Source organism: Electrona antarctica (genome assembly GCF_951216825.1).
Source record: "Electrona antarctica genome assembly, contig: scaffold_141, whole genome shotgun sequence".
In the NCBI taxonomy this organism is placed as follows: Eukaryota; Metazoa; Chordata; class Actinopteri; order Myctophiformes; family Myctophidae; genus Electrona; species Electrona antarctica.
In genome coordinates this window covers 217,868-234,297 of record NW_027638215.1, presented here as the reverse complement: position 1 = coordinate 234,297, position 16,430 = coordinate 217,868, and the positions used below count along the sequence as shown (strand labels likewise).

At 43.9% G+C, this 16,430-nt stretch overlaps 1 protein-coding gene across 2 annotated transcripts in view; it reads left to right on the top strand.

The window, feature by feature from the left end:
* The window catches only part of LOC306918276 (cell division cycle protein 27 homolog), a 61,903-nt gene extending 47,402 nt beyond the window's left edge, over positions 1–14,501 (top strand). The window contains exons 19-20 of one of the 2 annotated variants that reach the window (XM_079531151.1): positions 11,991–12,153; positions 14,152–14,501. In XM_079531151.1, the coding sequence (XP_079387277.1) occupies positions 11,991–12,153; positions 14,152–14,228 (240 nt within the window). In that variant the 3' untranslated portion in view covers positions 14,229–14,501. Of the gene's footprint in view, positions 1–11,990; positions 12,154–14,148 lie in introns of both variants that reach the window. The other variant, XM_079531150.1, reaches the window with a different exon arrangement.
* The last annotated feature ends 1,929 nt before the right edge of the window (positions 14,502–16,430 follow it).

Below are 16,430 nucleotides of genomic sequence, written 5' to 3'. Positions count from 1 at the left end.
ACCTGCCCTTTGTGTTCCATTCCTATAATAACTGATGTTCAAACAGCAGCGTAGACCTGCCCTTTGTGTTCCATTCCTATAATAACTGATGTTCAAACACAGCAGCGTAGACCTGCCCTTTGTGTTCCATTCCTATAATAACTGATGTTCAAACAGCAGCGTAGACCTGCCCTTTGTGTTCCATTCCTATAATAACTGATGTTAAAATACAGCAGCGTAGACCTGCCCTTTGTGTTCCATTCCTATAATAACTGATGTTCAAACAGCAGCGTAGACCTGCCCTTTGTGTTCCATTCCTATAATAACTGATGTTCAAACACAGCAGCGTAGACCTGCCCTTTGTGTTCCATTCCTATAATAACTGATGTTCAAACAGCAGCGTAGACCTGCCCTTTGTGTTCCATTCCTATAATAACTGATGTTAAAACACAGCAGCGTAGACCTGCCCTTTGTGTTCCATTCCTATAATAACTGATGTTCAAACAGCAGCGTAGACCTGCCCTTTGTGTTCCATTCCTATAATAACTGATGTTCAAACACAGCAGCGTAGACCTGCCCTTTGTGTTCCATTCCTATAATAACTGATGTTATAATACAGCAGCGTAGACCTGCCCTTTGTGTTCCATTCCTATAATAACTGATGTTCAAACAGCAGCGTAGACCTGCCCTTTGTGTTCCATTCCTATAATAACTGATGTTCAAACACAGCAGCGTAGACCTGCCCTTTGTGTTCCATTCCTATAATAACTGATGTTCAAACACAGCAGCGTAGACCTGCCCTTTGTGTTCCATTCCTATAATAACTGATGTTCAAACAGCAGCGTAGACCTGCCCTTTGTGTTCCATTCCTATAATAACTGATGTTCAAACAGCAGCGTAGACCTGCCCTTTGTGTTCCATTCCTATAATAACTGATGTTCAAACACAGCAGCGTAGACCTGCCCTTTGTGTTCCATTCCTATAATAACTGATGTTCAAACACAGCAGCGTAGACCTGCCCTTTGTGTTCCATTCCTATAATAACTGATGTTCAAACAGCAGCGTAGACCTGCCCTTTGTGTTCCATTCCTATAATAACTGATGTTCAAACAGCAGCGTAGACCTGCCCTTTGTGTTCCATTCCTATAATAACTGATGTTCAAACACAGCAGCGTAGACCTGCCCTTTGTGTTCCATTCCTATAATAACTGATGTTCAAACACAGCAGCGTAGACCTGCCCTTTGTGTTCCATTCCTATAATAACTGATGTTATAATACAGCAGCATAGACCTGCCCTTTGTGTTCCATTCCTATAATAACTGATGTTATAATACAGCAGCATAGACCTGCCCTTTGTGTTCCATTCCTATAATAACTGATGTTATAATACAGCAGCATAGACCTGCCCTTTGTGTTCCATTCCTATAATAACTGATGTTATAATACAGCAGCATAGACCTGCCCTTTGTGTTCCATTCCTATAATAACTGATGTTAAAACACAGCAGCGTAGACCTGCCCTTTGTGTTCCATTCCTATAATAACTGATGTTAAAACACAGCAGCGTAGACCTGCCCTTTGTGTTCCATTCCTATAATAACTGATGTTATAATACAGCAGCGTAGACCTGCCCTTTGTGTTCCATTCCTATAATAACTGATGTTCAAACACAGCAGCGTAGACCTGCCCTTTGTGTTCCATTCCTATAATAACTGATGTTCAAACACAGCAGCATAGACCTGCCCTTTGTGTTCCATTCCTATAATAACTGATGTTAAAACACAGCAGCGTAGACCTGCCCTTTGTGTTCCATTCCTATAATAACTGATGTTATAATACAGCAGCGTAGACCTGCCCTTTGTGTTCCATTCCTATAATAACTGATGTTCAAACACAGCAGCGTAGACCTGCCCTTTGTGTTCCATTCCTATAATAACTGATGTTCAAACACAGCAGCATAGACCTGCCCTTTGTGTTCCATTCCTATAATAACTGATGTTAAAACACAGCAGCGTAGACCTGCCCTTTGTGTTCCATTCCTATAATAACTGATGTTCAAACAGCAGCGTAGACCTGCCCTTTGTGTTCCATTCCTATAATAACTGATGTTATAATACAGCAGCGTAGACCTGCCCTTTGTGTTCCATTCCTATAATAACTGATGTTCAAACACAGCAGCGTAGACCTGCCCTTTGTGTTCCATTCCTATAATAACTGATGTTCAAACACAGCAGCGTAGACCTGCCCTTTGTGTTCCATTCCTATAATAACTGATGTTAAAACACAGCAGCGTAGACCTGCCCTTTGTGTTCCATTCCTATAATAACTGATGTTAAAACAGCAGCGTAGACCTGCCCTTTGTGTTCCATTCCTATAATAACTGATGTTATAATACAGCAGCGTAGACCTGCCCTTTGTGTTCCATTCCTATAATAACTGATGTTATAATACAGCAGCGTAGACCTGCCCTTTGTGTTCCATTCCTATAATAACTGATGTTATAATACAGCAGCGTAGACCTGCCCTTTGTGTTCCATTCCTATAATAACTGATGTTCAAACACAGCAGCGTAGACCTGCCCTTTGTGTTCCATTCCTATAATAACTGATGTTATAATACAGCAGCGTAGACCTGCCCTTTGTGTTCCATTCCTATAATAACTGATGTTATAATACAGCAGCGTAGACCTGCCCTTTGTGTTCCATTCCTATAATAACTGATGTTATAATACAGCAGCGTAGACCTGCCCTTTGTGTTCCATTCCTATAATAACTGATGTTCAAACACAGCAGCGTAGACCTGCCCTTTGTGTTCCATTCCTATAATAACTGATGTTCAAACACAGCAGCGTAGACCTGCCCTTTGTGTTCCATTCCTATAATAACTGATGTTCAAACAGCAGCGTAGACCTGCCCTTTGTGTTCCATTCCTATAATAACTGATGTTCAAACACAGCAGCGTAGACCTGCCCTTTGTGTTCCATTCCTATAATAACTGATGTTCAAACACAGCAGCGTAGACCTGCCCTTTGTGTTCCATTCCTATAATAACTGATGTTCAAACAGCAGCGTAGACCTGCCCTTTGTGTTCCATTCCTATAATAACTGATGTTCAAACACAGCAGCGTAGACCTGCCCTTTGTGTTCCATTCCTATAATAACTGATGTTCAAACACAGCAGCGTAGACCTGCCCTTTGTGTTCCATTCCTATAATAACTGATGTTCAAACACAGCAGCGTAGACCTGCCCTTTGTGTTCCATTCCTATAATAACTGATGTTCAAACACAGCAGCGTAGACCTGCCCTTTGTGTTCCATTCCTATAATAACTGATGTTCAAACACAGCAGCGTAGACCTGCCCTTTGTGTTCCATTCCTATAATAACTGATGTTAAAATACAGCAGCGTAGACCTGCCCTTTGTGTTCCATTCCTATAATAACTGATGTTCAAATACAGCAGCGTAGACCTGCCCTTTGTGTTCCATTCCTATAATAACTGATGTTCAAATACAGCAGCGTAGACCTGCCCTTTGTGTTCCATTCCTATAATAACTGATGTTCAAATACAGCAGCGTAGACCTGCCCTTTGTGTTCCATTCCTATAATAACTGATGTTCAAATACAGCAGCGTAGACCTGCCCTTTGTGTTCCATTCCTATAATAACTGATGTTCAAATACAGCAGCGTAGACCTGCCCTTTGTGTTCCATTCCTATAATAACTGATGTTAAAATACAGCAGCGTAGACCTGCCCTTTGTGTTCCATTCCTATAATAACTGATGTTAAAATACAGCAGCATAGACCTGCCCTTTGTGTTCCATTCCTATAATAACTGATGTTAAAATACAGCAGCATAGACCTGCCCTTTGTGTTCCATTCCTATAATAACTGATGTTATAATACAGCAGCGTAGACCTGCCCTTTGTGTTCCATTCCTATAATAACTGATGTTAAAATACAGCAGCATAGACCTGCCCTTTGTGTTCCATTCCTATAATAACTGATGTTAAAATACAGCAGCGTAGACCTGCCCTTTGTGTTCCATTCCTATAATAACTGATGTTAAAACACAGCAGCGTAGACCTGCCCTTTGTGTTCCATTCCTATAATAACTGATGTTAAAATACAGCAGCATAGACCTGCCCTTTGTGTTCCATTCCTATAATAACTGATGTTAAAACACAGCAGCATAGACCTGCCCTTTGTGTTCCATTCCTATAATAACTGATGTTAAAACACAGCAGCGTAGACCTGCCCTTTGTGTTCCATTCCTATAATAACTGATGTTAAAACACAGCAGCATAGACCTGCCCTTTGTGTTCCATTCCTATAATAACTGATGTTAAAATACAGCAGCGTAGACCTGCCCTTTGTGTTCCATTCCTATAATAACTGATGTTAAAATACAGCAGCGTAGACCTGCCCTTTGTTCCATTCCTATAATAACTGATGTTAAAATACAGCAGCATAGACCTGCCCTTTGTTCCATTCCTATAATAACTGATGTTAAAATACAGCAGCATAGACCTGCCCTTTGTGTTCCATTCCTATAATAACTGATGTTAAAATACAGCAGCATAGACCTGCCCTTTGTGTTCCATTCCTATAATAACTGATGTTAAAATACAGCAGCGTAGACCTGCCCTTTGTGTTCCATTCCTATAATAACTGATGTTAAAATACAGCAGCATAGACCTGCCCTTTGTGTTCCATTCCTATAATAACTGATGTTAAAATACAGCAGCATAGACCTGCCCTTTGTGTTCCATTCCTATAATAACTGATGTTAAAATACAGCAGCATAGACCTGCCCTTTGTTCCATTCCTATAATAACTGATGTTAAAACACAGCAGCATAGACCTGCCCTTTGTGTTCCATTCCTATAATAACTGATGTTAAAACACAGCAGCGTAGACCTGCCCTTTGTTCCATTCCTATAATAACTGATGTTAAAATACAGCAGCATAGACCTGCCCTTTGTGTTCCATTCCTATAATAACTGATGTTAAAATACAGCAGCATAGACCTGCCCTTTGTGTTCCATTCCTATAATAACTGATGTTAAAATACAGCAGCATAGACCTGCCCTTTGTGTTCCATTCCTATAATAACTGATGTTAAAATACAGCAGCATAGACCTGCCCTTTGTGTTCCATTCCTATAATAACTGATGTTAAAATACAGCAGCATAGACCTGCCCTTTGTGTTCCATTCCTATAATAACTGATGTTAAAATACAGCAGCATAGACCTGCCCTTTGTGTTCCATTCCTATAATAACTGATGTTAAAATACAGCAGCATAGACCTGCCCTTTGTGTTCCATTCCTATAATAACTGATGTTAAAATACAGCAGCATAGACCTGCCCTTTGTGTTCCATTCCTATAATAACTGATGTTAAAATACAGCAGCATAGACCTGCCCTTTGTGTTCCATTCCTATAATAACTGATGTTAAAATACAGCAGCATAGACCTGCCCTTTGTGTTCCATTCCTATAATAACTGATGTTAAAATACAGCAGCATAGACCTGCCCTTTGTGTTCCATTCCTATAATAACTGATGTTAAAATACAGCAGCATAGACCTGCCCTTTGTGTTCCATTCCTATAATAACTGATGTTAAAATACAGCAGCATAGACCTGCCCTTTGTGTTCCATTCCTATAATAACTGATGTTAAAATACAGCAGCATAGACCTGCCCTTTGTGTTCCATTCCTATAATAACTGATGTTAAAATACAGCAGCATAGACCTGCCCTTTGTGTTCCATTCCTATAATAACTGATGTTAAAATACAGCAGCATAGACCTGCCCTTTGTGTTCCATTCCTATAATAACTGATGTTAAAATACAGCAGCATAGACCTGCCCTTTGTGTTCCATTCCTATAATAACTGATGTTCAAACAGCAGCGTAGACCTGCCCTTTGTGTTCCATTCCTATAATAACTGATGTTAAAATACAGCAGCATAGACCTGCCCTTTGTGTTCCATTCCTATAATAACTGATGTTCAAACAGCAGCGTAGACCTGCCCTTTGTGTTCCATTCCTATAATAACTGATGTTAAAACACAGCAGCGTAGACCTGCCCTTTGTGTTCCATTCCTATAATAACTGATGTTCAAACACAGCAGCGTAGACCTGCCCTTTGTGTTCCATTCCTATAATAACTGATGTTCAAACACAGCAGCGTAGACCTGCCCTTTGTGTTCCATTCCTATAATAACTGATGTTCAAACACAGCAGCGTAGACCTGCCCTTTGTGTTCCATTCCTATAATAACTGATGTTCAAACACAGCAGCGTAGACCTGCCCTTTGTGTTCCATTCCTATAATAACTGATGTTCAAACACAGCAGCGTAGACCTGCCCTTTGTGTTCCATTCCTATAATAACTGATGTTCAAACACAGCAGCGTAGACCTGCCCTTTGTGTTCCATTCCTATAATAACTGATGTTCAAACACAGCAGCGTAGACCTGCCCTTTGTGTTCCATTCCTATAATAACTGATGTTAAAACACAGCAGCGTAGACCTGCCCTTTGTGTTCCATTCCTATAATAACTGATGTTCAAACACAGCAGCGTAGACCTGCCCTTTGTGTTCCATTCCTATAATAACTGATGTTAAAACACAGCAGCGTAGACCTGCCCTTTGTGTTCCATTCCTATAATAACTGATGTTCAAACAGCAGCGTAGACCTGCCCTTTGTGTTCCATTCCTATAATAACTGATGTTCAAACACAGCAGCGTAGACCTGCCCTTTGTTCCATTCCTATAATAACTGATGTTCAAACAGCAGCGTAGACCTGCCCTTTGTGTTCCATTCCTATAATAACTGATGTTCAAACACAGCAGCGTAGACCTGCCCTTTGTTCCATTCCTATAATAACTGATGTTAAAACACAGCAGCGTAGACCTGCCCTTTGTGTTCCATTCCTATAATAACTGATGTTCAAACACAGCAGCGTAGACCTGCCCTTTGTGTTCCATTCCTATAATAACTGATGTTCAAACAGCAGCGTAGACCTGCCCTTTGTGTTCCATTCCTATAATAACTGATGTTCAAACAGCAGCGTAGACCTGCCCTTTGTGTTCCATTCCTATAATAACTGATGTTCAAACAGCAGCGTAGACCTGCCCTTTGTGTTCCATTCCTATAATAACTGACGTTCAAACAGCAGCGTAGACCTGCCCTTTGTGTTCCATTCCTATAATAACTGATGTTCAAACACAGCAGCGTAGACCTGCCCTTTGTGTTCCATTCCTATAATAACTGATGTTCAAACAGCAGCGTAGACCTGCCCTTTGTGTTCCATTCCTATAATAACTGATGTTCAAACAGCAGCGTAGACCTGCCCTTTGTGTTCCATTCCTATAATAACTGATGTTCAAACACAGCAGCGTAGACCTGCCCTTTGTGTTCCATTCCTATAATAACTGATGTTCAAACACAGCAGCGTAGACCTGCCCTTTGTGTTCCATTCCTATAATAACTGACGTTCAAACAGCAGCGTAGACCTGCCCTTTGTGTTCCATTCCTATAATAACTGATGTTCAAACAGCAGCGTAGACCTGCCCTTTGTGTTCCATTCCTATAATAACTGATGTTAAAACACAGCAGCGTAGACCTGCCCTTTGTGTTCCATTCCTATAATAACTGATGTTCAAACAGCAGCGTAGACCTGCCCTTTGTGTTCCATTCCTATAATAACTGATGTTCAAACACAGCAGCGTAGACCTGCCCTTTGTGTTCCATTCCTATAATAACTGATGTTCAAACACAGCAGCGTAGACCTGCCCTTTGTGTTCCATTCCTATAATAACTGACGTTCAAACAGCAGCGTAGACCTGCCCTTTGTGTTCCATTCCTATAATAACTGATGTTCAAACAGCAGCGTAGACCTGCCCTTTGTGTTCCATTCCTATAATAACTGATGTTCAAACACAGCAGCGTAGACCTGCCCTTTGTGTTCCATTCCTATAATAACTGATGTTCAAACACAGCAGCGTAGACCTGCCCTTTGTGTTCCATTCCTATAATAACTGATGTTCAAACACAGCAGCGTAGACCTGCCCTTTGTGTTCCATTCCTATAATAACTGATGTTCAAACAGCAGCGTAGACCTGCCCTTTGTGTTCCATTCCTATAACTGATGTTCAAACAGCAGCGTAGACCTGCCCTTTGTGTTCCATTCCTATAATAACTGATGTTCAAACACAGCAGCGTAGACCTGCCCTTTGTGTTCCATTCCTATAATAACTGATGTTCAAACACAGCAGCGTAGACCTGCCCTTTGTGTTCCATTCCTATAATAACTGATGTTCAAACAGCAGCGTAGACCTGCCCTTTGTGTTCCATTCCTATAACTGATGTTCAAACAGCAGCGTAGACCTGCCCTTTGTGTTCCATTCCTATAATAACTGATGTTCAAACACAGCAGCGTAGACCTGCCCTTTGTGTTCCATTCCTATAATAACTGATGTTCAAACAGCAGCGTAGACCTGCCCTTTGTGTTCCATTCCTATAACTGATGTTCAAACAGCAGCGTAGACCTGCCCTTTGTGTTCCATTCCTATAATAACTGATGTTCAAACACAGCAGCGTAGACCTGCCCTTTGTGTTCCATTCCTATAATAACTGATGTTCAAACACAGCAGCGTAGACCTGCCCTTTGTGTTCCATTCCTATAATAACTGATGTTCAAACAGCAGCGTAGACCTGCCCTTTGTGTTCCATTCCTATAATAACTGATGTTCAAACAGCAGCGTAGACCTGCCCTTTGTGTTCCATTCCTATAATAACTGACGTTCAAACACAGCAGCGTAGACCTGCCCTTTGTGTTCCATTCCTATAATAACTGATGTTCAAACACAGCAGCGTAGACCTGCCCTTTGTGTTCCATTCCTATAATAACTGATGTTCAAACACAGCAGCGTAGACCTGCCCTTTGTTCCATTCCTATAATAACTGATGTTCAAACAGCAGCAGCATAGACCTGCCCTTTGTGTTCCATTCCTATAATAACTGATGTTAAAATACAGCAGCGTAGACCTGCCCTTTGTGTTCCATTCCTATAATAACTGATGTTCAAACACAGCAGCGTAGACCTGCCCTTTGTGTTCCATTCCTATAATAACTGATGTTAAAACACAGCAGCGTAGACCTGCCCTTTGTGTTCCATTCCTATAATAACTGATGTTCAAACAGCAGCGTAGACCTGCCCTTTGTGTTCCATTCCTATAATAACTGATGTTAAAACACAGCAGCGTAGACCTGCCCTTTGTGTTCCATTCCTATAATAACTGATGTTCAAACACAGCAGCATAGACCTGCCCTTTGTGTTCCATTCCTATAATAACTGATGTTCAAACACAGCAGCGTAGACCTGCCCTTTGTGTTCCATTCCTATAATAACTGATGTTAAAATACAGCAGCGTAGACCTGCCCTTTGTGTTCCATTCCTATAATAACTGATGTTCAAACACAGCAGCGTAGACCTGCCCTTTGTGTTCCATTCCTATAATAACTGATGTTAAAATACAGCAGCGTAGACCTGCCCTTTGTGTTCCATTCCTATAATAACTGATGTTCAAACACAGCAGCGTAGACCTGCCCTTTGTGTTCCATTCCTATAATAACTGATGTTAAAATACAGCAGCGTAGACCTGCCCTTTGTGTTCCATTCCTATAATAACTGATGTTCAAACACAGCAGCGTAGACCTGCCCTTTGTGTTCCATTCCTATAATAACTGACGTTCAAACAGCAGCGTAGACCTGCCCTTTGTGTTCCATTCCTATAATAACTGATGTTAAAATACAGCAGCGTAGACCTGCCCTTTGTGTTCCATTCCTATAATAACTGATGTTCAAACAGCAGCGTAGACCTGCCCTTTGTGTTCCATTCCTATAATAACTGATGTTCAAACAGCAGCGTAGACCTGCCCTTTGTGTTCCATTCCTATAATAACTGATGTTATAATACAGCAGCGTAGACCTGCCCTTTGTGTTCCATTCCTATAATAACTGATGTTCAAACACAGCAGCGTAGACCTGCCCTTTGTGTTCCATTCCTATAATAACTGATGTTATAATACAGCAGCGTAGACCTGCCCTTTGTGTTCCATTCCTATAATAACTGATGTTATAATACAGCAGCGTAGACCTGCCCTTTGTGTTCCATTCCTATAATAACTTATGTTTAAATACAGCAGCGTAGACCTGCCCTTTGTGTTCCATTCCTATAATAACTGATGTTCAAACACAGCAGCGTAGACCTGCCCTTTGTGTTCCATTCCTATAATAACTGATGTTATAATACAGCAGCGTAGACCTGCCCTTTGTGTTCCATTCCTATAATAACTGATGTTATAATACAGCAGCGTAGACCTGCCCTTTGTGTTCCATTCCTATAATAACTTATGTTTAAATACAGCAGCGTAGACCTGCCCTTTGTGTTCCATTCCTATAATAACTGATGTTCAAACACAGCAGCGTAGACCTGCCCTTTGTGTTCCATTCCTATTGAGCCTATTTCAACCAATTTCTTGGTCAGAACAACTACCTGTATTAATATAAATATTAATACAGGGTTTTGGGCGACTCCTCTGAGTACCACCAGAGGGGGCTCAAGTACCACTAGTGGTACTAGTACCAGTGGTTGGGAACCCATGCTCGAGTCTAACCCTGTTAATATTAACCCATTCAGGACGGGAAGCGCTATGCTAGCTAACCCTGTTAATATTAACCCATTCAGGACGGGAAGCGCTATGCTAGCTAACCCTGTTAATATGAACCCATTCAGGACGGGAAGCGCTATGCTAGCTAACCCTGTTAATATGAACCCATTCAGGACGGGAAGCGCTATGCTAGCTAACCCTGTTAATATTAACCCATTCAGGACGGGAAGCGCTATGCTAGCTAACCCTGTTAATATTAACCCATTCAGGACGGGAAGCGCTATGCTAGCTAACCCTGTTAATATTAACCCATTCAGGACGGGAAGCGCTATGCTAGCTAACCCTGTTAATATTAACCCATTCAGGACGGGAAGCGCTATGCTAGCTAACCCTGTTAATATTAACCCATTCAGGACGGGAAGCGCTATGCTAGCTAACCCTGTTAATATTAACCCATTCAGGACGGGAAGCGCTATGCTAGCTAACCCTGTTAATATTAACCCACTCAGGATGGGAAGCGCTATGCTAGCTAACCCTGTTAATATTAACCCACTCAGGACGGGAAGCGCTATGCTAGCTAACCCTGTTAATATTAACCCATTCAGGACGGGAAGCGCTATGCTAGCTAACCCTGTTAATATTAACCCATTCAGGACGGGAAGCGCTATGCTAGCTAACCCTGTTAATATTAACCCATTCAGGACGGGAAGCGCTATGCTAGCTAACCCTGTTAATATTAACCCATTCAGGACGGGAAGCGCTATGCTAGCTAACCCTGTTAATATTAACCCATTCAGGACGGGAAGCGCTATGCTAGCTAACCCTGTTAATATTAACCCATTCAGGACGGGAAGCGCTATGCTAGCTAACCCTGTTAATATTAACCCATTCAGGACGGGAAGCGCTATGCTAGCTAACCCTGTTAATATTAACCCATTCAGGACGGGAAGCGCTATGCTAGCTAACCCTGTTAATATGAACCCATTCAGGACGGGAAGCGCTATGCTAGCTAACCCTGTTAATATTAACCCACTCAGGATGGGAAGCGCTATGCTAGCTAACCCTGTTAATATTAACCCATTCAGGACGGGAAGCGCTATGCTAGCTAACCCTGTTAATATTAACCCATTCAGGACGGGAAGCGCTATGCTAGCTAACCCTGTTTGTAATGTTATTAAGTGACAGAACAGACAAAACAAACCTCCAAAGTGATACACTTTAAGTGACAGAACAGACCAAACCTCCAAAGTGATACATATATCAGTCTTTAGATTCTATGTTGCTTTATTTCATCCTGACCCTGATGACCTTTGAACTCTGACCTTTACAGGTGTATAAGAAGCTAGGCCACACCCACCTGGCCCTGATGAACTTCTCGTGGGCGATGGATCTCGACCCGAAAGGAGCCAACAACCAGATCAAAGAAGCCATCGATAAACGATACCTGCCTGACGACGAGGAGCCAATCACAGAGCAGTATCCATACGACTCAGGTACGAGGTCAGCCAATCACCGAGCAGTGTCCGTAACCACTCTGGTACGAGGCAACCAATTAAATTGTGAGGCGGAGTAAGTTATATATTAAATGATTTATTTGTAATTGGGGGAGGGCGTTTGGTAGCCCACAGCGCCGTTTAGATGAGAGAGAGTTGTGACAACCTCGTTCTCTTCATGGGGCTTCAGTCACAGCGCCGTTTAGATGAGAGAGAGTTGTGACAACCTCGTTCTCTTCATGGGGCTTCAGTCACAGCGCCGTTTAGATGAGAGAGAGTTGTGACAACCTCGTTCTCTTCATGGGGCTTCAGTCACAGCGCCGTTTAGATGAGAGAGAGTTGTGACAACCTCGTTCTCTTCATGGGGCTTCAGTCACAGCGCCGTTTAGATGAGAGAGAGTTGTGACAACCTCGTTCTCTTCATGGGGCTTCAGTCACAGCGCCGTTTAGATGAGAGAGAGTTGTGACAACCTCGTTCTCTTCATGGGGCTTCAGTCACAGCGCCGTTTAGATGAGAGAGAGTTGTGACAACCTCGTTCTCTTCATGGGGCTTCAGTCACAGCGCCGTTTAGATGAGAGAGAGTTGTGACAACCTCGTTCTCTTCATGGGGCTTCAGTCACAGCGCCGTTTAGATGAGAGAGAGTTGTGACAACCTCGTTCTCTTCATGGGGCTTCAGTCACAGCGCCGTTTAGATGAGAGAGAGTTGTGACAACCTCGTTCTCTTCATGGGGCTTCAGTCACAGCGCCGTTTAGATGAGAGAGAGTTGTGACAACCTCGTTCTCTTCATGGGGCTTCAGTCACAGCGCCGTTTAGATGAGAGAGAGTTGTGACAACCTCGTTCTCTTCATGGGGCTTCAGTCCAACCTCGTTCACTTCATGGGGCTTCAGTCCAACCTCGTTCACTTCATGGGGCTTCAGTCCAATTGATGATATGCACACGGCTGCCAACTTCCCAGCAAGGTGCTGCCTAGGTGCTTCCTACCTAGGTGCTACCTAGGTCCTTCCTAGGTGCTTCCTACCTAGGTGCTACCTAGGTGCTTCCTACCTAGGTGCTACCTAGGTCCTTCCTACCTAGGTGCTACCTAGGTGCTTCCTACCTAGGTGCTTCCTACCTAGGTGCTACCTAGGTCCTTCCCATTGGCAGCCCATTCATCCAAACAGAAAAGTCCTCTCTGATTTTATTAAATAGCGTCAAACTCACCAACATTGCAGCTGTACGAAAAGCTTGAATTATCCAAAGTGTTTGTTTAAGTGTATGTTATCCCTGTCAAGAAATTCCTTGCAGATTATTTGTACCAGCCCATGTGTACCACTAGCTCTGGTCCATAGCTCTAATGCCCTATTGGTAGAGGGCTAGCTCTGGTCCATAGCTCTAATGCGTTGCATTTAGAGCTATGTTACTCTCAACTTCCGCCGCTCGCATGAATGCAGACCAGCCTCTCGTAAATAAAAATAACGTTTTTGCTACTCACCAAAACAAAGGCGAGTTGTGTCATTAGAAAGCCTACTTTCCTTAGTGGATGCACTCTGCCCCCCCCCCCTCCCCCCCACCACACGTATAAACAGTACTTTTTGGCCAGAAAGGGATTTTTTTTCACCAGAGGAAAAATATTCTCTGTGAGGCAATTCTCTGGGCAATATCGGTAGAAGGCACAGCGGAGTAAGGTGCGATTCATACTCCTATTTTAGAGCTGAATAAAAGTCGGTTCAGCTCTCTAGAGCCTACAATGTCACGTCATTTGGGTTCGGGGGGGGGGATTACCAAAAAAAACACCCGAAATACATTATAGGCTATTGTATTGTTAACAAGTGTTCCTCTCTGTCTGTCTGTCTGTCTGTCTGCCTGTCTGTCTGTCTGTCTGTCTGTCTGTCTGTCTGTCTGTCTGTCTGTCTGTCTGTCTGTCTGTCTGTCTGTCTGCCTGCCTGCCTGCCTGTCTGTCTGTCTGTCTGTCTGTCTCTCTCTCTCTCTGTGTGTCTATGTCTCTCTACCAGTAGCAGACGTGGAGGAGAGCAGCATGACGGACGCAGACGACACCCAATTACAAACCACAGAGAGCGATGATGTACTTTAAGACTCCGCCCCTCCGGTCCCACCGCAGCCAATCACAGTCCTTCTAAACTCTCATTGGTTCAGACCGGTCGCTAGGCAACATTAGCACAGAACTCCGGTTGCTTATTGGTTGGTTCTAACAGGAAGTGGAATGATGTCACAGTGTAAGCCCCTCCCCCTGCGCTCTGATTGGCTGAACTGCTGCTCATTCTGTTTCATGTGGAGGTTGTTTTTTTTATGTTTTTATCGTTGTCATGGTAACGAATTCTGATCAATAAAATGTCTGAAACCCTGACTGTGGTGTTCTGTTCTGATGCTAACGTGCTAACCAGGCGCTTTGCGGCTGACCGTAGTAGATCTACAAGCTCACAGCGCGTCACGCCCGCGACACACTGTGAGCTTAAAGGGCCTCCAAACGGGGAGCGATGTAACGCGTTACTATAGTTCATTTTCAATGAGACCTGCGTTTTTGCTCGGAGAACGCAAGCGTGTCTACCTGAGCGCGGTCCCATGAATTTGTTCCGCACGTGCTCGTTTCGTGCACACGCCCCCCGTGACTCACCAGACCTGGATTCTGTTTAGCTTTTTTTTTCGCTTGCGTTGTCGCGCCCCCTCTGGAGCAGACCTGGAGGAGACCTGTCGTTGATCCAGACCTGGAGGAGACCTGTCGTTGATCCAGACCTGGAGGAGACCTGTGTTGATCCAGACCTGGAGGAGACCTGTCGTTGATCCAGACCTGGAGGAGACCTGTGTTGATCCAGACCTGGAGGAGACCTGTGTTGATCCAGACCTGGAGGAGACCTGTGTTGATCCAGACCTGGAGGAGACCTGTGTTGATCCAGACCTGGAGGAGACCTGTGTTGATCCAGACCTGGAGGAGACCTGTGTTGATCCAGACCTGGAGGAGACCTGTCGTTGATCCAGACCTGGAGGAGACCTGTGTTGATCCAGACCTGGAGGAGACCTGTGTTGATCCAGACCTGGAGGAGACCTGTGTTGATCCAGACCTGGAGGAGACCTGTGTTGATCCAGACCTGGAGGAGACCTGTGTTGATCCAGACCTGGAGGAGACCTGTCGTTGATCCAGACCTGGAGGAGACCTGTGTTGATCCAGACCTGGAGGAGACCTGTGTTGATCCAGACCTGGAGGAGACCTGTGTTGATCCAGACCTGGAGGAGACCTGTGTTGATCCAGACCTGGAGGAGACCTGTGTTGATCCAGACCTGGAGGAGACCTGTGTTGATCCAGACCTGGAGGAGACCTGTGTTGATCCAGACCTGGAGGAGACCTGTGTTGATCCAGACCTGGAGGAGACCTGTGTTGATCCAGACCTGGAGGAGACCTGTGTTGATCCAGACCTGGAGGAGACCTGTGTTGATCCAGACCTGGGGGAGACCTGTCGTTGATCCAGACCTGGGGGAGACCTGTCGTTGATCCAGACCTGGAGGAGACCTGTGTTGATCCAGACCTGGAGGAGACCTGTGTTGATCCAGACCTGGAGGAGACCTGTGTTGATCCAGACCTGGAGGAGACCTGTGTTGATCCAGACCTGGAGGAGACCTGTGTTGATCCAGACCTGGAGGAGACCTGTGTTGATCCAGACCTGGAGGAGACCTGTCGTTGATCCAGACCTGGAGGAGACCTGTCGTTGATCCAGACCTGGAGGAGACCTGTGTTGATCCAGACCTGGAGGAGACCTGTGTTGATCCAGACCTGGAGGAGACCTGTGTTGATCCAGACCTGGAGGAGACCTGTGTTGATCCAGACCTGGAGGAGACCTGTGTTGATCCAGACCTGGAGGAGACCTGTGTTGATCCAGACCTGGAGGAGACCTGTGTTGATCCAGACCTGGAGGAGACCTGTGTTGATCCAGACCAACAGGCAACAACGCCTGCGTTCCTCGCTTCCCGTTTGCAAGGCCCTTTAAGCTGTGAGCTGAGCTTGTAGATCTGCTATTACTTTGGTGTGTAGAGGGAAGAGCAGACCAAGTACTAAACTGTGAACTTGTAGATCTGTTATCTGTTATCTGTTCACACTGAGATGTTCTGCACACTTCCACCACAAGAGGGCAGTAGAAGATCAACAGGTACATTTATCCTGCATTACAGAAAATACACAAATAAAATACATATTCTTATTCTCCCCCAGAAAATATATATTATATTAATATTCTACGCCATGAAATAAAATACATATTCTTATTCTCCCCCAGAAAATATATAT